Source organism: Plectrocnemia conspersa, unplaced genomic scaffold (genome assembly GCF_051122295.1).
Source record: "Plectrocnemia conspersa isolate PC_06_02 unplaced genomic scaffold, ASM5112229v1 ptg000003l, whole genome shotgun sequence".
In the NCBI taxonomy this organism is placed as follows: Eukaryota; Metazoa; Arthropoda; class Insecta; order Trichoptera; family Polycentropodidae; genus Plectrocnemia; species Plectrocnemia conspersa.
Window position 1 is genome coordinate 23,988,076 of NW_028277167.1, and position 23,556 is coordinate 24,011,631.

Below are 23,556 nucleotides of genomic sequence, written 5' to 3' on the forward strand. Positions count from 1 at the left end.
TCTATATAAAGTAGAAACGTTCAAACAACTCAATTTTGTATTTATTAAAGTGATCCCTAATACTTTTCCTGTTCCGACAAAGTTCAATGTAATTTTAAATGTCGTTGATAAGTGAAGAACTTGAAATAAGAACATATGAACTAACACTTTTGTCGGAAATGATCTAAAATCTACTGTACTTATTTTCAAGTAAACGCACTAGCGTTGTTGAAAAACAGATAGATATAGAAGCTGTATATTCATTTAACTACTTAGTTATTATGTTCTTTCCTTATACCTTTCTTCTATATATGTAGTTATGTTTCATTGAGTAAGATAATAATTTATTTATATAATAATACGAGATTATTTAAGCATATTTAATATGATACCTTTAAGGTAGACGAATACTTGTTTATTATGAGAATGAAAACATGGAGACAGCGTAATTAGCTTTTAATCCACATTATTTTGATATTTTAGTTAATATTATCAGGTGCTGATTAGAGGTCCATAAGTGCAGGGATCCGAATGAAGCATTAATATGTTTTTACGCTTTGCTCAATATTTTGTGCCAAAGCATAAAATAACTAAAAACGATATTCCGATTCTATAAAATATAATTCCATAACTTTGGAAGAAAACCAATTTGGATCATTACTACTCGTTCGGCTCAAAAACGACAAAAAATATAAAAGAGGTTTACGTCAACTATTTAAATAACATTGAGCTGAACATAATGAATGATCGGCAAACTTTTCGGAACTTCAGCAACTCAGCGTGAACAAGGATGTACAGATTCTGGAAGAATTTCGTTTTTAACCCTTTTAGTGCCAAGCGAATTTAGGTAGTGTATGCTAAGAATGCCAAGCATTTTTTTGGCAAGTATAAAAAAAATATTTCTGAAAATTTAAATTTTTTCCTGTGAACCACTATTTTAGGAGCAAAATTAAATCCAGTTTATACAAGTAAATAGACAAAAAGTATAGAAAAAAATTATTTCATAATTTTACAAAAAAAAAAAAATACAAAACTAGAAACGGACACCCAAAACAAAACGCGTCCTAGCGGCATCCATGTCGTAATTTGTAAGCAGACACCGGCGTCCTTACAGCATAAAGCATAAACTGGGTCTGCTTCAGCATAGTAATACTGAGGCAGCAATATTGCTAGAAGCACGAGATGACTATAACTGACTTAGTCTAGTCAGAATGTCGTCTATGTATAAGCTTTTCGTAATAATTAGCAGACCTTTGTAAGTAGAGTTGATCGCTACAGATTTATTTTTCGTATCGGAAACAGTGCATTTTATTAATCATTAAAATTTATTATATAATATATTTTTTTTATTAATTTACACGTGTTTGAATACATTGAAACTATGTGTATTTCAGTTAGCATGTTGTCTTGAGTTATTCAAGTGTTATTTGTATTTGCATAGCTGCAAATTGAAAATAACCATGAAATTTAAAAGTAAATTTTTAGTGAGAAAATAATATCTTGCAAAAAATATTACATTATAAAAAAATAAAATAAGAGGAAAAATAAAAATATAAAAACTACAACTAAAATTATTAATGTGCACACATTTTTTTAAATCAAATAAAAATAATATAATAGCAAAAAAGGCGAAGTTCTCTCACACTCTTCTAAGTTTTGTTCAAGAAAACATATGAAAGACAATTTCTCACAATACTTACCTCCGATTTACATACTAGACTCAAAAACTATAGACTAGAGAGAACAACTACATTTTCAACTTCACCACTGCTACAACTCTTTTTGAATCAATAACCGTATATCGAATAACTCTTTCGGCGTCTAACTATCTGAATAAGTCACACTGCTTGGCTTATAGTCAACAAAACACTTTTTGTTGTTGCTGAGTCTGTAGGCTGCAGAGTCGCGATTGCGTCCCTTACTCTTAACGGTTGCATCCAGGGTATCAGCGCTCGAAAACGCTCTTTATAAGTAAGACATTCAACTTATTGTGGGGATTATTGATGTTATTTCGGCCTCAAATAATAAAATAAGCTTTCGAAACAAGGGATGTATTCATCATCGGTTCACAGCATCATAAATACTTAACAAAATGTAGGTCAAGATTCAGGGCATTAAACAATGTATCATCAGGCAGTTGGAAAAAGAAAAATTGCTGAATTATATGTACTGCATTCAGCATCTTCGTCGGGACGCAATTACAATGCAAATTAAATGTTCATGATTTGAAAACTACATCATCTGTCAGTCGAAATATAAATTTATCATCTAAAAACAAAGAGCATCAGATGCCATGACGTAAGCGAAGAAAAGCGCAAATTCATTCCAGATTTGGCATTTGACATTCAATATTCCATCGTTCTTTCATAAACCTTATGATTTATAATTTGCCAGCTAAGATATGGCCGCACGGTGTACACGGACAGATTTAGCATTACCAATGACTTTAGTCAACATATATATCATATGGCAATGATGTAAAATGTGTTCATTGCTGGCAGGGACGTCATTTCAGTTTTTCCATGACGGAGGGGAGGGGGGGTAAAATTAGCCATTCAGAGGCGTTTTTTAATACTTCCATTTCATTAAATGACATTTAGTGAGCATATCTTAACCAAATTTTGATAGGAGAGAGCTCAAAAACAATTATCCCTTCTTAAAGTGGGTACTTCTCGGGCACCACGCCCGCGTCCCCGCAGTTACATTAGGCTCGATCCCTTCTTAGAAGTAAAAAAATCATGTCAAAAGCAATAAAATTGTGTCGTTATCTTTTTAATATTTCGACTTTTCAGTATTTTATTAAACCATTTTTCACTCATTCACATTCATTTTTCTGGCTAAATTTAAGTAGGGACAAATGCCCCCACCTGCCTCCCATTAGAATAAAAAAAATATTTATGATGGAACATTTTCAACAACCCCGTCAGACACAATTTTTTCGGATGTTTTCGGCGATAGCTCAAGGATCTGAAACAATATGATTTTAGGTGTGCGCTAATATACTTTCTTTTTTTTTTTAATATTAACACACTATCAAATCTTATAAAATGCAATAATATTTTCAAGTAGAACATAATATTTTGGATTAGTTAATTATTTTTCTTTAATATAAATAAATACTTTTAGTTACTCTTTTATGATATATAAATATATTGACTTATTTATCACATACAACAGGATAACTGTCTTTAAAAAATATATACACATACATCTATAGTATATTAACATAAAGAAAAAAATATAATAATAATCTAAATAATATATGTACATACATAATTATAATGTTTTTCACAATATACCTACATATGCCATTAATTTATCATATTAATTGTATATAATTTACACATTTATAAACTCATAATATATCTTGACATTTTTAATATGCAAATGTTGAACTCGTTGGTCAACAATTTATTGCTACAGGAGCAACTTGCTCTCCCACTATACAACTTTCTTTTCCACCCATGCAATCTCCTTGTGTGATAAAATACTGTAGCACAATTTAAAAAATATGTATATAAATTACTTTAAAACGACGCCACTAATGGGTTAAATTTACCTACATTAATCATTCTCGAATGTCAAATGCAACAAATTTAGTGATTCGTTCAGCACCGAGCTGCTTGGATTGGACTACAAAAATGTTGGAGCCTGTCGTTTTCGTCCATGGCGGTGCTTGGGATGTACCAGAATTTTGGACCACACAGACTATCGAGGGAGTCAAGTTTGCTGCGTCGACTGGCATGAGGATTTTGAACAGAGGTGGATCAGCTTTGGACGCTGTGGAAGGAGCTGTGATGACTATGGAAGATAATAAATTTTTCAACGCTGGTTAGTAATTTATCTTATATTTTTAGAATAATAAATATTTTTGTTTATGATTTATTCATATAGGGAGAGGCTCTAGTTTGAATTTGGCTGGTGAAGTACAGATGGAAGCTAGTATTCAACAAGGCTCCGACTTAAAAGCTGGTTGTGTTACTTTTCTGAATAACATACAACATCCGATTAGTTTGGCTAGAAAGGTCATGGAAGAGACACCTCATGTGTTTTTGGGAGGAGAAGGAGCGAGACTTTTCGCTTTGAGGCAGGTTAGTCTTATCCAGCAATTTAAATTAATTAAGTATCGTGCGCTGTTGCTTCATTTTATAATGTGACATTCTTTATTTTGTCAGTTCTCTTCTCATTGTTCCTTTTACTTTTCAGCAATGATTCTTTTTCTCGGTGATATAATTGTATTATATCGTCGCTGATTATTAATTAAATTTTGCACATAGTTCATATTTTGTGGTCAGGTACATAAGAATACTTCTTTTTGAATAACTATTATTTTAACATATATTTACTTTATTTTATACGACATATTTAGTGTATAAAAAAATCACTAGTTATAAGATATATTTTAATAGGGATTTTGTAAAGTATGTTTAGTTTCTTATAGATCATTTGCAAATGCTTGAATTTTGCAGCAAACAAAACAAGAGTATTGGCGAAACATCTCTGATCTTCTTAAAACGTATCTGTATGTTTCAGATAAGGCTTCATATGTGTTAGAAATATTATAATCATACAATATAAAGAGTATTTTCTTTATGTTGCATTTGTGAAACATAATCTTTAGTAAAATATATTGAAGCTTTGAAATACTGACCTTTCTGATAGATAAATCACTAACAGACAGTGCATCGTTGAGCCTGTATGTGTAATGAAGTTGTTGACTCTTTGTTTGTGGAAAGTTGCAGAGACCAGAGATTTTGGTCATAGTGGATCAATTGTTAATACTATTGTTACATTATTAGCCATTTATTTTGCAGCTTGTGCTTATGAATGATATGTAAATCACAAGCTTCTTGTTTGATAGTACATTTGAAACCTACACAGATGTCTATGAATGGAAACTTTTCCTTTTTTTCAAATCTGCACCAGTGACTTAAAAGATTAATCAATATTGTTTTCATTCTCATCTGAGAATTGCTGATTACTTCATTTTAACTATATAGTACTTTGATTCATATTCAAAGTGTTATGCTTTGTCTCGTTTTCTTGAACTTCTTAGATCTAGCCATATCAGTTTCTTGACTATACCTTATATTATATGTTGAAACACAACCCTACATGTATGCCAAGTATTCAGGTCAAGTTTTCAATACCCAATTTTTCTAAATTAATATTACTTACAAAATATTTTCATGAACAATCTTATATTGTTGATGCAAACAATGTCTTACCATAGACTTATCTGATTTTATTTGCTATTGTTTGTAGCTCATATATGTGCTCTATTATAAAGAACTCATCATTTTAAATAATTAAACATACTACCTTTTTATTTTTATATAATTTTACATATGTAGATTATATTTTAGATAAAAAATAATCTTGTTGAATTGCAGAAATAACTATTTTTGTAAATGGAACATGTTTAATATGCAGCGATGATATATTTCATTACAGGGGGTTGATTCGATTGCGCTTTCTCACTTCGTGACCGATTTAGCAATGGAAGAGTTGGACAGATTTTTGAAAATGAAAGAGATGATGGTAAATTTTATGCTTACTTATATGTTATGCCTTTAATGTACTACAATAACATTAGTTCTTGTTTAACATGTATCAATACACTCAACAGTACAAAGATACTGTGGGAGCTGTCGTTGTGGATCGTTTCGGTCATGTGGCAGCCGGTACGTCTACGGGAGGCACTGTTGGGAAATATGTCGGTAGAATAGGAGACGTGCCTCAAGTTGGATGCGGATTGTACGCCGATGATTTATCAGGAGCAGTATCTGCTACAGGTATAATAATAATTATATATATTTAAAACAATAATATAATCAATACTGTTTTAGGACATGGTGAAAGTATAACAAAGTGTTGCTTATCGCACACTATTTCTAAATACATGGAGGTCGGTATTCCAGTCCAGGAAGCCGTGCGCAAAGGCGTCGACGGTATGACGGCAAGACTTAATAATTTCGGCGGGGCTATAGCGGTCGATCCTAAAGGCGAAATTGGTTTTCATTTTACCACGAAAAGAATGTCCTGGTGTTATATAAAAGAAGGTGTTATGAATTACGGAATTGACAAAAATCAACACGAACAAGAAAAGTTGGCTTAAAGTGTAATGATTTGACTTAGAATGTGTCGTTAAATACCTTATTTTATAATATATTATAATTTTAACAGTTTTTCTCTAAAAAAAGATATTTTATATTGAAAATATCATGACTTTATAATGATGCTATATATTTTTTACCTTATGAATTCTAACTTTAAATTAAATAGCTAATGATAATAAATTTATTTTGAAATATGAACAAACTATGTTTTTAAACAAAGTAAATGTATTTACATGACCTTTACAAGAAAAGTAATCTTTAACAAAATATATATTCAGTTCTGTGACTATTGGCGTTTCAAATTTTCTTATTAATGTTTAACTGCTTGAGTTTGGATCTATGATTTCTTAATAATGAAAACAAATGGTGTCAGAGCTGAGATTGGCAGGAGTACGATTTCAGCATACAGGTCTGCATGGGATACTTTAAAAGGCGTTGTGTAGTAAGCCTTCGTTCAGTAGTTGCATAACGTTTCGGCTCATTAGCAACTACAGCTTTTGTGTCCTGGGGCCAGGATCGACGTCCTACCTGGGCTGTCGCAAGTGACAGTCGCAGTCGGTTTTAACTATTGATGGTCTTCAGCATTCATATATAATGCATCAACATATGTACATTCAGAATAACTAAAATATATTTAATACTCTGGTAAGACAAGTAAATGCAAGGGCGAGGTGGACACTGCTTTTCTCCAGGCTTTCTGGCAAAGGATCTCGTGGACAATTTTTGGGCCTACGTGCGAGGACGATATAACAATGAACTATACTAGTTTTAACAAGAGCTTCACGTCGTGAAATATATTAAATCACAACGTCTTAGATAAGTCGGACATCTTGAATGTATAACTTGATTCCGAGTTTTTTAACGTCTTGATACAAAAATATTATTTCGAGTCTTGATTTTTTATTTTTTAAATTATAAATAAATATAATATATTTAGTAGTTAGCTACCAGTCAAAGTATTGTTGACAAAACAGGAGCTATTAAAAACATTTTGCTAATCAAAGACCATCCGACACGCAGCTTAACCTTTACAGGATTACTGACAGATAAGTTTTCTTTTTAATCTTAGCAAACATTCAAAAGCTTTTGAACAATGCACCAATTTCAGCTTGTAGAGATTATTTAAATTCGGTGAACGGACTATAAAACACATTTCAATGTATATTTTGTACGCCAAATACAGACACTTGTTCGCAAATACGTGCGAATTTAACATTTCTTACCTAAATGTGTATCTTTTAATACAATGTAAATATTTCAATGATTTTTTCTGGACATGTTAATATTTTATTAATGCTTTATAAAATACACATATTTCGCAACGGAAAAAATCCATACAGTAATGAATATTTATAATATCATATTTATTTAAAAATAATACATATACATATTTGACGATTTATTTTTCTTTTGTTTTTTTCAATTACTCTTTGATAACCTATAAGTCAGTTTATCTAACCTTTAGGCATTGCCGGGCTGCTGGAATAGCATATTTTTAACTTACCGGATTAGTGAGATTATATTGTATTTTTTTTGTCTTGTAATGTGAAACTTTTGACATTTCTTGTGAGTGATTTTACGCGGATTGCTGGATTTTCCAAATTTTTGGTGTAAATATGTGTGTGATAATGTGAGTGAAAGTGAGTGAATATAAAAGTGAGTGAAAGAAAAACGCGTCAGTATGAAGATATTTACAATGGTGAGTAAACATTACATTTCAAAATAATTATTAGTAAGTTCTTAGTGACAAAAATGTTTTTGTGGATTTTAGGGATAATACTATTATCACGAAAATGAGAGTTAATTTTTTTGTAATTTGTAAAAACATACATTTTTTTTAATATTTTCATAAATAGACGCATTTAACTGCTTATTAAATACATTTTTTCAAATATACTACATACATATATTGATATATGTTTTATTGTAGATATAAAATTCTTTATTTTTTATTCGTTTGCCGTCTCACATGTAAAAGTTTTAAGAACCATTAGTATAGCAAAATCGTAGTATATTATTACCATCAGGGCCGCTGAGAGTGAATCCGGGCCCTGGGAAAACAATGATTCCGGGCCTCATTTTTAACATCGAAGTAATTTCTTGAATAAAATATAATGGTACGAGTTAACCTTTTCTATGCTACAAATAAATATAAAAATTAGGAACCGTTGCGACATATTTTCTAAAATCAAATTTTATGCGAAATATTTTAATTAGGTATTAAAAATGATCTACTCATAATGTTAACCTACTAATTAGTAGTGTTTTCTTCACTGCTGTGCAATGACATATAGTGAATCGAATATAGAAAGCATATCTAAACCGATTTTTGACCAATAGGAAAGCGCAAAAAACAATTATCTCTTCTCAGAAGTCAAAAATCCACGTCAAAAGCAATAAAATCGTGCCGGCGCCGTCGCAGTGGGAACGCTCGTTACCGAGCGTTCCCACTGCCACGGCGCCGACACGATTTTATTGCTTTTGACGTGAATTTTTGCCTTCTGAGAAGTGATAATTGTTTTTGCGCTCTCCTATTGACCAAAATTCGGTTTGAATATTCTTTGAACAACCCTCTAATATTAAAAGTCCATAGTAATAACGGTAAGGATAACTATCATATTGTTAAAACATAGTTTAATATCGAAATGCAGACAAACTATGAAGCAAAATGTGAAATACGACGTCTGTACTTTTTCTTCCGCTTATTTTCCCCGAGAGATGACTTGGGTTAGTTTGTATTTTGGACTTGAACTATTGAAAGTTCGAAAACTATAACTAATTTTTGAATTTTCATTAGTTTAGGTTTGGGTTTGAACAGCAAATGGACGTTTCGCAACTGTCAAATTGAGTATAGAAAATATTATTATATATTATTTTCATTTATAGTGAAAACACATGGTAAAAAATTAAATAAATTAAATCTTCTTTTGAGGAAAAAAATTCTTGATTGTCATTTATAAATATATGAGTAGTTTTTTTTTACTATAAAATACTGTAGTATTGATTTAATTATTTTATGAAATAATTTTTAATGTTTCTTTAATTATTTTTTACTTAAACATTTACTTTAAATTTAATATTTAATAATAATATTCACTAATCTTTATTTTACGATATATTTTGATTAAACTAAAACATCCTGTCTTTATATTATATTTTATACATTAAGCTACATGCTTTAATTAAAGTACTAAATTTTATTTCTATATGTTTTGTTTATTAAAAATAATTCATATGATTCTGTCTTTATTTAAAAACTACAGTATGATTCAGCTGTGGTTGTGAATTAAGTTTTAAATTCAAAACAGTATGTGTTAAAATAAAAGTTCATAAAACAAGAAACACATGTGTACTTGTTACATAAAAAATAAAATATAGTTAAATTATGCAAATGTCTGAACACTGGATTGCCATCTAAAACGCAATAATAAACGCAACTGGCAGCGTATTAAAATTAGTTAAGCCCTCGTCTATGCAGATGACATAGACATATTCTTAAACTACAAAAATGTACTAATAAATATAATCGTTTTTTATATATGTTACAAACATATGTTGGTCTAATAAAAGCAAGCAGAAATATACCGAAAAAGTGTTGGTTACTTTTTCATGTTAAACATTGATAAGGCAAATACTAACACAATATTAATGTAATATAAACGTTAACAAACATCAGTGCTTTATATTTATTTTAATATTTTATTTAATATCTTTTATTGTGACTTAAACTCAAAAGTCAATGGCTAAAATAAGCTATACGTTAGAAAGAATCGATGATTTTTTTTCAAGTAATAAATGGCATTTTAAAGATTCATTTTATTTTAAAGGGTATGTTAGGAATGATTTGTAGAATTACTAAACAATATTTTAGGGCAGTATATAACTTCACCAGCCTTATCAGTTAAAATATATTTTCACTAGTAGAAATATATATCTATTTATGAAAATGTATTAGAACTGCACTGGTGAAAAAATAGCTTCACTGAAAAATCGATATTTACTGTAAAATTCATACATCGCATATAAATGAATAATGATAAATATGTAAATGTTTATATTAATACGCATGGAAAATTTAAAATCAAATATTTACTAGCAACTGGCAGATAAATTTTATTTTTAATGGAAAAATGTATAAATATATCAGTGAAAATGTATTCTGATATAATTTCACTGAAATGATATATTTTAAAAATATTTTGAGATAGCTTCTCGGGTATCCAGAAAGTTTATTGACTGCAATTTATTGACAGAAAGTTCACCTACTGGTAAAATCGTGGAATGGAAAAATCACCGATCCCGCAATTATTTATATCTTTGCAAATTATTTTTCTTTACGATATCTTCAAACGCTTGCTCCGTTTTTCATTAATTTATAAATTTAAGGAAAATTACATTTTTCTTACGTATAAATAAAATTTAATTATTTCCATTCTTATTTTCTAGTAACTTTAATGTAATATGTTATATTGCAAATTAATGCAATGTATTTCATTACTATATAGGAGATATTTTCATCTTAGGTTCAAAAGAGCCGACGATGCACAGATTATATATTATTCCTTTTTTCAAGGGCACTTTATCAGTTTTAAAGAATTCGACAGTTAAAAATCGACAGAATTATGCATACCTACACATTGCTGTAAATCATCCATCTTTTGGACAAATTCTATTCAACGAATTGGTAAAGCCTGAACTTTAAAATTATCTCATGACAATATTATAAAATTGTATTTTTAAAATAGCAAAATATAACCTTGAATGTGCATACAAGTATTAAGTATTGAAATACATTAATATTATATGTTATTAAGATTAAAATTTGTGAAGATCATAAAAAAATAATGTTAATTTTCTAGTATCTTTCTATAGTTCATAATTACATGGAAAACATGTTTTTTAACTCAAATAATATATATTCTCAATTCTCAAGATGTAGGTTAATATAATTATAATAACGATAAAAAGGATGGTTATATAGTAATATACATATATTATAGGTTATTTGAGATATTTTTAAATAAATAAATAAGCAACGGAGCAAACGCCTAAAGATATCTTGAAAAAAAGTTGTTAATATATATTATAATAAATAAAAATTAAATTCAATTGAATAAAGAACTAAATATATATGTAAATATAGTAAAAATTATAAGCAAATTAAATGAAAATAAACTACACAAAAAAATAATATATAAAAAAGCTTATTTATAGACATAAAATCAAAAATATCTCAAATAGCCAATAATATATATTACTGTATAAACATTTTACTTATCCTTATTATAATTATTATGAATTATTTATAAAAATCTTGAGATTCAAGAATATATATAATAATAATAATTAAATTGTTATTTGAGTAAAAAAACATGTTTTAAAAGTAATTATGAACTTTATAAAGATACTATAAAATTAACATTATTTTTTATGATCTTCACAAATTTTAATTTTAATTTATAGCATATAATATTATTGTATTTCAATACTGTGTACTTGAATGCACATTCAAGATTATATTTTACTATTAAGAAATACAAGTTTGAACTGTAATAATCTTTATTATATTGTCATGAGAGAATTTTAATGTGTAGGCTTTACCAATTTGTTGAATAGAATTTGCCCAAAAGATGGATGATTTACAGCAAAGTGTAGGTATGCATAATTCTATCGATTTTTTTACTGTCGAATTCTTTAAAACTGATTAAGTGCCCTTGAAAAAAGGATTAATATATGTATATTATGTGCATTGTCGGTTCTTTTGAATCGCATTCCGTGATTCAAAAGAATCTTTAGAAAATAATAAATCATAATAATTTAAAAAGAATTAGGAAATTTGAAATTAAAAAATATATTTTCTATGTAATAATGAAATAAATTGCATTAATTTGCAATATAACATGTTATGTTGAATTAAATTTATTAAAAAATTAAAGTGAAAATAATTAATTTTTAGCTATACGTAATTAAATAATTCATTTCCCTAAATTTATAAATAAATAAGTAACGGAGCAAAAAGCTTAAAAATATCGTAAAGAAAAATAATTTGCAAAGATATATTTTAAAAAGTAAAAATTAAATTAAATACAATTGTATAAACCAAATAGGATTCATATTTAATTAATTTATAAAAAACATAAACATATAAAATCCATAATATCTCAAATAGTAGATAATATATGTATATTACTATAAAACCAGTTATTATTTATTATGTAAATATAATAATTTTATTTATAATTTATGGGAATTAATGGAGTTAAAAAAATAAATCTTATACAATAATGAAATACATTGCATTAATATGCGCTATATAAAATTAAATTAAATTCAAGTAATTAAAAAAAAGTAAATAATGATTTTTAATAAATAAATTATCGACGATCAATTGATAAATATGTGAATTTTCCATTTGACGAATTTACCAGTCGGTGAACTTTCCGCTCGGTGAATTGTGCTTTGTGAACTTTCCTAGAACCAGATTTGAGACTATTTTTTTCTAACATTTTTTTTGAGGGATAAACCATTTTAACATTTTCAGCTTTTTCCAGTTAGGAGAGGCAAAAGTTGGCCAGTGGTCGTTTTTTTAATATAATTAAAATTCATAGTATTTTATTAAATGACGTGCAGTTTTTTGGTCAAATTCAAAGAGGGCTAAATGCTCCCACCAGCCTCCCTCAAATTACGTTCCTGGATCCAGTTAGCACTAATGTCCTCAATAGGTCTAATCTCAACGCGTTAATTCCTGATGTGTAATACAATGCATTATATAATATATAAAATCACATGTCTGCATATCAAAACAGTCATAATAATACTCACCATAAAATTTCCCCTCCCCGTCTACCACTTGACAGCCTCACCTGCCGGCGCAGGTAAACCATTCAGTCGCACTCGAGCCTCCTCGACGTGCACTCGCCTCCTACACCCCCACCAATCAGTTATACGAAACGAAACGAAACGAAATTTTGCGCGCGAACATTGGTGTTGTGTGACGTAACCCGCTTTGTGTTTTCGCCCGGTGTATATACACCGATTTTGTTGTTTTATTCTCACACTCTGAACAGAGACTGGTTTCGGAGCGTATTATCTGTGTCTGAGATAATACTGTTTTGTTGCTATATACTACTACTATTACTACTACCAGGTAAGCGAGCGCCAATTATTGCGTAAAGCTATTTATTATTTACAAAAATGAACCGCTATGTTAATTTTTTCGTATTATGAATTAATTTTCAATATTCATTATTGTATGCACATGTGGTGAGATGCCGGTGTATTGTCACGGTGTTGTGAGCACGTAATTCGAAATACACAAAATGTGTGTTTCAACAATATTAATTAGACTTTTATACAATGTATCTATTTGCGGATGAATCATCATTTATGAGAGAAGTAGTCGAAAAGCTGAATTATTAATTGGATATGATTAATTAATACAGGTTTAGCTAATGAATAGTATGGGGATAGATGTGAAAATAATTAGGAGTACATATTGATAATAAATTAAAATTGAAAAAGTATTATTAATAACTAATAAATAATATTTATTAAAAAGTAGGATTATACAGTAGATTATGATTAACATTAATCATATGTGCAAAATTTATTATTTATAAAACCAGTATTTAACATTAATAATGTCTAATTAAAACTGTTGTCGAACATTGTTTTTCTTAAATATAACGCAAATTAAAGCACTGATATATATTCTAGATATAATGTTTAAAAATATATAGGTTAAGATGAGTAATATGAGGAATTAATTATTTGATTTGATAATTAATATTTATTATCGATTTAGAATTAACAACAAATATTTATTCTTCACTTTTAAAAATATGAAAAGAGCAAATTCTGCATGTTTCATAAATGATTCATAAATAGAAGATTATCAAATTTTCTTTGAAAATTTTATGATGCTTTCAAATTTATAATCAATGGTTGGCACTTAATCCTTTGATTCAGCAGGAACACATTTTTGCTGTCAACAATTTATTGGGACGGGTGAGGCATTTAACGTGTTTTTACGATAAGCAAATTCACATATTAAAATTAGACTAAAGGCAAAACAAGAGTGATTCTAAAATATTTCTTTGCCATTTTTTCATCACAAAATTGAATCTTTTCTGAGGACTTTAAAATTTATATATTATCACTAAAATTTTTTTTTTAGACAGAACTTTATAAAATTACACTAATTATTCTACGAATATTTTAAAACAATAGTTTTGTTACAAACAATATTTTTAGCTGCCGTTGTAATTAATTTGCAATGATAAATTTTAAGCAAAATTTTAATTTGACGGTTGAAGTTTAGGAACCTCTCCCCCTCTTCTTAGTTATATATTTTATTGTATCTCCGCTTTGTGTTTCCCAAATGCAATTATGAATTTATCTGTATTATGAAAATAAAATTGATTTAAATCAAGAAACAATAAATATTATTGTATATTTATTTTAATTATCAACATTAAAATAAAATTATTGTAAACAATTCCGTCAGATTTATATTATAGTACACTTAAAAGTTTCGTTTAAATAATTATACACCCATACACCTTTACTCTTTTAGCTTCTAAATCATTTATTTAATGAAAAAATATTTAATAGAATTTAATTTAAATAATAAAATTATATTTATAAATTTTTCAGTGCCGACACCCATTATTAAATTTCATAGAATATATGTATGTATATAAATAAATAAATATTTTAATGTATATACTATGTAAACAAATATTTCGGTTAACTAAAATATTAAAAATTCTATTCTAACGTTTTTTTTTTGTTTTTTAAATTAAATAAAATATTTTAATTTATAATATACTTTTATAATATAAATTATAACTCTGTGTCGGTGCATAATAGTGGACAAAAATTACCTGAAACTTAACTGGGTACCCGGATAATTTATTAAAAATACCCGAGTACCGGGTAATGAATTAGACCGGGTATTTGGATGTCCTAGAAATAGATAATGTAAAACAGTTAAACAAATACAGTGCTCATTTTTTTGAAGTTTAATATGTAGTACATTTAAATAATAAATATTAATTAGTACATATTTCATATATAGCATAATTATAAAAAAAAAATTTCATACTGTTGCTTTTTTTATAACTTATCGCCAAAATAATCTTTTTTTATAAGACAATAGTCAGTTTTTTAAATCTGTTAAAATCAGTTAAGATATATATAATTGATTAACTCAACTTTTGGCTTTATATAATTTTATAATTGGTGACGCATTTTTTATGCCATTTTAATATTAGACTCGAGAAAAAATAAGGGGGGTTGAGTTGGAAGTTTTACCCCTTCCCCTATATTCACCAGATTTAGCACTGTCTGATAACCATCTATTTAGGGCAATAGAACATTTGTTACGAAAAAAAATTAAAATGTTGGCAAAATAAAAAAAAAATTAGAAAAGTTTTTTATTTAAAAACCAAAATAATTCTGCAAAAAGGGAATTGAAAATTCGCCTACTTGAAATTTGATTTTTTTTAAATTAGTATTTAATATGATATTGTAAATAAATGTTTTCTGCAAGAAAACAAAAAATTAATTACTTTTCGGTCTATCTAATGTATATGCTATGAAAATGAAAATGACGGTAATCATAATAATAGCTTCTAAAAAACTCATTGTCAGTGAAAATGTAAATTTATTAAGATTTAATCGCCTTTGCGATTTTGATACATACATATATATGTTTAATTTTTACTCTTTTTTACTGTTAATATGCCTTTTTTTATTTCTGTCAAGAAAACTGTGTCTAACTATAAACTTACATTATTTTGTAATGCCTTCTGTTCAATGTCAGGTTCTGCTCATTTTTTAAATGAAGAAGATCATATATGTACCAAAAATACCATAAAGACATATTTTATATAAATAAATTCAAGTGTTATTAATTCTTCCACAGATTTTTCTCATGCAGAATTTTTTTTTGATAATAAAAAAATACTTCCGTATCTACTGAGACAAATGTCTAAACATATTCTTAAGAAAACATCTGAACCATGTTTTTGCCATATATGATATATTTGGCTCCCATAATAGAATATAATTTACATATTCTTCACTTGTTGATTCTACATCTACACTCATATTGATTTTGGTTCTCGAACATTTGAAATAGCGCAATAAAAGTAATTTATGGATATTATTACTCATTTGAATATAAAAAATAGTTAACATGATCTTGCCTTGTGGTTTTCAAATGACTACTACAAAATGTGTTTATATTAATAGCATAAATTTAAATATTACATGCGATTTTACTGCAGAAATAGAAAAAAAAGAGTCACTATTTTTATATTGGGTAAACCTATAGAAAGATGTGATATTATTATAGCAATGATAAAAATGTATAATATATTGATGTAAGGTTGTTCATTATAATGATAATAATGCATAATACAAATATAAATGCACAACAAAAATTTTAATGAAGTATTTTTACAATGTATTGAAACACCATAAGCATTATGGTTCTATGTAGATCATTACAAATACATTTAGTAGTCAACATTAAACAAGATTTTCTATTCTGGAATCACAGTTAGATCTGAATATAATCCTACATTGTCAACCTATCGCATAGTCAATCGCCGTTTATACATGCATGAAATAGTACCTATGCATCGTGACGTCATCCGAGATGAGATCACCGGCTGTGTACCTATACATATATATGTGTATCGAACAAAGCTCGTTCTAGGCCCGCGGCTACAGCATCCACGGTGTGTCTGTCCACTCGGATGCAATTGTTGCAATTTAAACTAGCGATAAAGTGCGCAGATTGCGCCGCTGCGGCGAGATGAATGAGAGATGTTGTCGATCGGATGCGCTTATTTATCGCGAAAAGCTGAAAAAGCTACTTCGAACTAAACGGAATAGTCGAAGGATGAATTTATATGGCATTAAACATAAAAACGCTATGTTTGTGATTGTGATGATTAAAATATAAATTTATCCTAATCCTGGGAGTTCAGTAGTGCAATTTTGCATTGAGATTTGGCGATGCCGCACGTGACAAGTGCAGGTGTATCAAACATTAAAATTGTGTATCGAGATTTATCAATCTGTAATACAGTTCTTAATTAAAATGCACAAATTGTTTGAACTTTTTACCATAAAGGTTAGATTAATACATAAAATTACATTTTATTTTATTCTTTATCTAAAATATGATTTCTTGCTATTTTGTAAATATATTCGTTCATATTAATTTATTTTTAAAACAACAAAAATCATTATATGATTAGATTTAATTCATTTGAATTTTTTGAGAAATAAAAATAATTGTACATGTAAAATTACTACAGATTAATTGCTCATATTTTTTTCTTAAAATTATTTATACAGTGGGCTGTTTTTTTTTGTTGCTATAATTGATTTAAATGTTTTAACATATTTTTTGTCACAAAGGTACAAATATTTATTTACAAAGTTATGCCATGATTTCAAATCTATTTTTAATAAAAAAAAATCTTCTTGCACGCGTAACTTAAAAATGGTATAAATATTATAAAATACCAAATTAATAATAGAATTTTTAAATAGCAAATACTTTAATATGTATTATATTGTATTTAATCAAAAACTGCAAGTAAATCTATATTTTAATTAATTTTCAAAGCAACTGTATAAAATTGACTATTATTACAAAAATCAGCGTGTAATTATTACATCATTGATAATGTCTTTTACTTAATAACCTTTTTTAATACCCAGTTTCTTGTGTAGAAATGCAGTGACGAACATATCTACACATTTATTCTACAAAATAACCAATTTATTAATTTTAAGGTTTTAGAAAATATAACGTATTTAACATTGAGTTTATTTATAGTATTCGGGTACTATTTTTTGTTCTTAAAAATTTTTCAACCGACAAAATCCACTCGTTTTGGACGTAGGTTTAATTTTGGTCAATACATCACTCAGTTGTAAGTTTTCTGTCATTTTAACGGTCGTTTTAAATACATCAAACTTTCTAGCTAGAGACTAAAATATACAATCACGATTATCTCTGAATTAAAATTTAATAGATAAATTTAGCTAATTTGCAATATAAATATTTTGTTATGAAACATAATTAGTTCTAAATAGAATATTTCTGTTAGTATAGATTTTATAACATTCAGATACAAAATGATAACATCGTTGTTATAACAAGCACTTAGTATAGTTTTGCTATTAAAATAATTACATGCAAAAATTAAATATTTTTATAATAAGGTTTGCGTTTCTTTCTTGATAATTTATTGAAAATAATTTCTTGACAATAAACACTAATTATAACTAAATGTCGGTTAAGTTGGGTCTATACTAACTGTTGTATAATTTTATGCATGATACATAAATTTTCAAGATATATGCTAATTCCAACTATAAAGTAGAAAATCTGTTTGCTGAAGCAGCAAAAACTCTTGTACAGTTCGCAACATCATTTATATAATATATGAGCTATAGGAAATTGAATCTAATGATATCCGAATTCCGAGCGCAGCCGGGTGGTGCAGAAACTAGTATATTATTAACTCGTCTTACATATTAATTTACCATAAACACTATATATTATTTGAAAGTTCCGCTTTGACACTATACTATCTATACGGTTCCGTTATGTTAGCCTCCGTAATAAATAAATAATAATACAGTTCTTCCGATATTTTAAGCTCGAAGGGAAACTCGTGCCTGCTCTCGTTGCAGAATTGGGTTGACCACTGATAACCCAGTCGATGATTTGCGCTGTACGATCATCTCAAATTATTGTAATTTCATCTGAAATTCCGATCGCGGTTCTATGGATGATTTACGATGCCGAATCACGTTTGTGGATTATTCTCAGTGTCCATTGTTGCGAAGTGTGCCAGCCGAGATTGCTCGTGTACGAAAGTGCGGCGCGACGCGTTGCACTATCTGCATGAAAAATCAATTTTCGTCTGACGCAGAAGTCGGATAACGAGTCGAAAATGACAAAAGGTAAGTCACGACTGACCCTGTTGAGAGCAGACCAAATCTCAAATCGGGTTCGTGACGCTAATTTCGACTACTGACGCACGTACAGGTGTCGCCTATGACATTTTGATTGATCAAAGATCAGGCGTCAATAACCTTAATTGTTTTTTTTTAATTTTATAAAAATATCTATCAAGTTAAAGTCTATATTGTCATATAGAAAGATTTGCAATTCGTAACTCTACTACCTGTCTTATGGCAAAATTAAAAAAATATATAATTCTAAATTCGGGTATCAAGATCAAATAATATATTTCAATTTTTTATCATAATATTTATCTGTGAGATTAGGAAAATCTAGAAAAACTTAATTAGTGACGGTCGATTAAAATATAATTATATAATAATTATTAATTATGATCTTCCAGACAAGTTAGAAATTTAATTTAAACCAAGATTTATTGTATCTACCGTGTTGATGAAGTGTTATGGTGTATTTGTGCTTTACCTTCCGTTCCTTTTATTTATTGTATCTGTAAAAAGGCTGAAGGAAGTTATACATGAAATACATTAGTACATACATCTTAAACAGCTGTATTTTAGTTGAGGTCGATTTTTACATTTTTTATAAATATTTTCTTGCTATGATATTGTCTGAACTTCGTATAATATAATGCGCAGAAAACCTAAAATATATATATAATTTTAGAATATGATACATCATAGATTATAAAATAATATAATGTTGATATATGTGATGTCCTCTTAAGAAACAATTTATAAGATGAATCACCCCATCAGTCAGCCTTGTCCGCGATATATAATTTATTAAAAATCACTTTTAAATTAACCCCGGGATGTTCTTCTTTGATTTTTCTTTTCAAACAGCGATATAAGAATGCGTCTTGGCTCTCGTTATAATCACCGTTCATTATCAACGTCCCCGATGCATATTTCATGAAGATATTTTGCGCACACCTCGCATAGACCACTGATTACGTTTTTGTTACTCGTGTCCGGTAATGCATTTTTAACCACCGCCCTTTAAGACTCCGAGGCAATTTCCTCCCGTGTTTATTTTAGCACAACTCATGCGGGCGATTATCCACTTTGCTGCGCAAATTGAATCGCGCTTACACACAAAGTGCATTTGCATCCCATCCTAGAGATTGTTCTTAGATAGTGCAGCATCGTTGACACCTGCCTCTCGTTCAAGGACAATATCATACACAATTGAGAAATCTAGCCTGATGAGGTCGAGCGGCCGCCTCCGCCGAACCGTGACCATGCTTCATGCTTCATTTGGGACAGATCTGCCTACGGCGTCTAGATGAGATCCGACGGCGCCAACTGATTTGTCATCGTCATCGTTTGATGGCCCGGTAATAGATTTTGGACGTTCATAATAGCTGCGATTTCTGTACGAAGCTACAGGTCTTTCGTTTTGGCGGAATCAATGGATCATGCTATGCTATAAATATTCGCCTAAAATATAAATTAGATCTATTTATGTTGCATAATTAGTTTTTTGCATCTATTTTATTATTTCATATTTTTTAAATGTATTTTTATGTAATATTTCAAGTCTCTTAATTAAATTTAGTAGTAAAATAACTCATTTTGAACAAACTCTTATTTTTTATATCTACTAAATTGAACTTTCACTGATGTGCATCTAAACGATGGCTTTATGTGTGATCAGATTATTGAGATCAAGCAATATTTGGTATTAAATATTAAACAATAAAATAATTATTTTCCAAAGATGATTTCAGTACAAAAATCAATATTTTTTCAAAATCTTTTTAAGAACTATATTACCGATTTTTTTTTTGGTATTTTACTGCCAAAAAAAGATGAAAATACAAATATTTTTGCAGCATGTTTTTTTTAAATATTTTACTAGCTAAATAAAAATATTGATTTTATAGCACAGAGCAAAAATTTAAGATGTTTTGCTAATAAACAGCATTATTCCTAATTATTTGTACAGTGCGTGATTGTCGTAAAGATTTTTTATATAAAAAAATGCTAATTTTAAGAAGTGGTAATTAATCACATTTTGGTTATGATAATATTCACTCTCAAATTATTTATTTTACTTAAATAATAGAGTGACAGTATTAAATTCATTATATCAGTGAAAGTGTTAAAAAAGTGGTAGATAACTTAAATAAAAAATTAAGTTAAAAATAAATATTGTTCAAGAATTATGTATTTTAACTAAATAATAAATAAAATAAATGTATGATTAGCAATTATAAAAATATGTTTGATTTTATTGTAAAAATGTTTTAATTAATTAATAAAAATATTTAGTTTACTGAATTAAGTTGCCATAAAAACTTTAAATACAGTAAAGTTAGTGATACATTGTAAAAATAATTCTTTTCAAAGTTTAAATAAACTTTTTCAAAGTTGGATGTATCAATATTTATGATATAATATAATCTAAAATTGGTAATTTATTTATAAAAAACGACCAAATCAAAATTAACGTAAAATGAATAGTATATAACAGTATTTCTCAAACTGGGTCCGCGGTCCCCTAGGGAACCGTGAATAGATTACTTAGTTGTAATTCGTAATAAATCGTAATAAAAGAAAATATTTGTTAATTATTAAATCGCATCTCACATATATTATAGTTTGTCTGCGTTTCGATATTTATGTTTTAAAAATATTATAGCTATTCTTACCAATATTACTATGGACTTCTAATATAAGAAGACTGATCAAAGTATATTCAAACCGAATTTTGGTCAATAGGAGGGCGCAAAAACAATTATCACTTCTCAGAAGGCAAAAATTCACGTCAAAAGCAATAAAATCGTGTCGGCGCCGTCGCAGTGCGACGGCGTCGGCACGATTTTATTGCTTTTGGCGTGAATTTTTGACTTCTGAGAAGTGATAATTGTTTTTTGCGCTCTTCTATTGGTCAAAATTTGGTTTAGATATGCTTTCTATATTTGATTCACTATATGGCAACACTGTAAAATACGTCTAATTTGTAGGTAAACATTATGACTAGATATTTTTAATAGCTCATTAAAAAATTTCGCATAAAATATGATTTCAGAAAATATGCCGCAACGGTGACTAATTTTTATATTTATTTGTAGTGTAGAATGGTTTACCTATTATTATTAATTTAAGAAATTATATTACGATGTTAAAATATATATAAAATGCAATTTTTGTCTTGAGGTCCGGAATCATTGTTTTTCCATGGCTCAGGCTCGCTTTTGGCGGCCCTGAATATCAGTGATAGTTCTATAGAAATGGCAGATAACTTAAATAACAAATTAAGTACAATATAAATATGATTATTAATTATAAATATATGATAAAAATTAATTTTAACGAACATTGAAATGATATTATATCTATGTTGAAAGATATGTTTTGTGTGAATAATTTTTTCTCATTTTAATTATTGTAAAACAATATTTTATGTACTTAATGAATTAGATAAGGCTAATATAAAAATATTACAAAATAAGGTAATGATTTACTAGTTGTTGAATTATGAATTAAAGATTGAAATGGTTAGACTTTCAAGAATAATGAAATAGTGTTTTAGTATTTTTATGCGAATTAGAAAATATTTTATAATACATAAGTACATGTATTTAGGTTTAATTATATAATATTATAATAATTTAAGGGTAGGTAGGATAAAAAAACGAGCAAGATGTGAATTTTTGACATTTATTTCGGAATTGTCTAATATAATAATATTTACAGGAAAACCTGGAAAAATATAAAAATAAGATAAAGAAACACATTCGTGCATTTAGAACCAAATTATAACATTTTATATGATATATAACAATTTTTCTCATTACTTGATGTTTTTCATTTTTCGAGTCGTTAGATTTTTCTAGCGTGTACAATATATATTTTTTAATTTTAATATATTTAATTTTTTTATAAGAACCTTTTTAAGTGGCTTATATTATATTATATACATTGTATTTAGTATTCTATTTTTTATAACAAAGATTCAATAAACTGATTTAGTTGATCTTTCAATAGTTTTTTTTTCAATACATTATTGTCGATTTTGTTCTGTAAAAATACTTTTTATTTGGAGCTGAATTTTAAATTTTATTTTGTTATTATATTGTAAACGTAATTGATTACCTGGCATGATGAACAACCTTGTGTTGTTTTAATTGTATGTAGATATAATGATTTAAATAATCGCGATACCATGCGAGTTAATATAATATTAAACCTACACAGGTTTAAAAAACACTTATACAAAATAGCAGTATGCCTTTGACAGTGTATTAGTTTATATTACTAAAAAAAAATAACATTCGTCCTCTGTAATTTGTTAATTTGGCGTGAAAATTTTTATTATATTATTCCTTCCAGTTACCTAATTGAAATTATATTGAAAAATATATGTATTATATATTTGCTAATTTGGTTCTCAAGAATGCCTTTAAGATTATTTTTGTAAACCATAATTTTAAAA

The 23,556-nt window shown here is 27.9% G+C and overlaps 2 protein-coding genes across 4 annotated transcripts in view; both read left to right on the top strand.

Annotated features, from left to right (window-relative positions):
• Positions 1–3,571: 3,571 nt before the first annotated feature.
• Positions 3,572–6,385, top strand: LOC148237019 (isoaspartyl peptidase/L-asparaginase-like). 2 transcript variants are annotated; one of them, XM_088182379.1, is made up of 5 exons: positions 3,572–3,810; positions 3,874–4,070; positions 5,434–5,520; positions 5,576–5,774; positions 5,829–6,385. In XM_088182379.1, the coding sequence occupies exons 1-5, from the start codon at positions 3,621–3,623 to the stop codon at positions 6,095–6,097; spliced, it is 942 nt and encodes a 313-aa protein (XP_088038505.1). In that variant the 5' UTR covers positions 3,572–3,620; the 3' UTR covers positions 6,098–6,385. The 2 variants fall into 2 exon arrangements, with proteins under 2 accessions (XP_088038505.1, XP_088038506.1); XM_088182380.1 differs by having other exon boundaries at positions 3,573–3,810; positions 5,609–5,774.
• Positions 6,386–7,772: 1,387 nt separating this feature from the next.
• The window catches only part of LOC148237020 (uncharacterized), a 109,038-nt gene continuing 93,254 nt past the window's right edge, over positions 7,773–23,556 (top strand). Inside the window, exon 1 of one of the 2 annotated variants that reach the window (XM_088182382.1) lies at positions 7,773–7,797. The gene's annotated coding sequence lies outside the window, so the exon portion shown is untranslated. Of the gene's footprint in view, positions 7,798–13,102; positions 13,246–23,556 lie in introns of those variants that run through there. The other variant, XM_088182381.1, reaches the window with a different exon arrangement.

Coding starts and splice junctions, on each gene's coding strand:
- LOC148237019 (XM_088182379.1), top strand. CDS start 3,621: ATGTTGGAGCCTGTCGTTTTCGTCCATGGCGGTGCTTGGGATGTACCA. Junction 5,521..5,575: donor TGAAAATGAAAGAGATGATG/GTAAATTTTATG, acceptor CAATAACATTAG/TTCTTGTTTAACATGTATCA. Junction 5,775..5,828: donor AGGAGCAGTATCTGCTACAG/GTATAATAATAA, acceptor ATACTGTTTTAG/GACATGGTGAAAGTATAACA.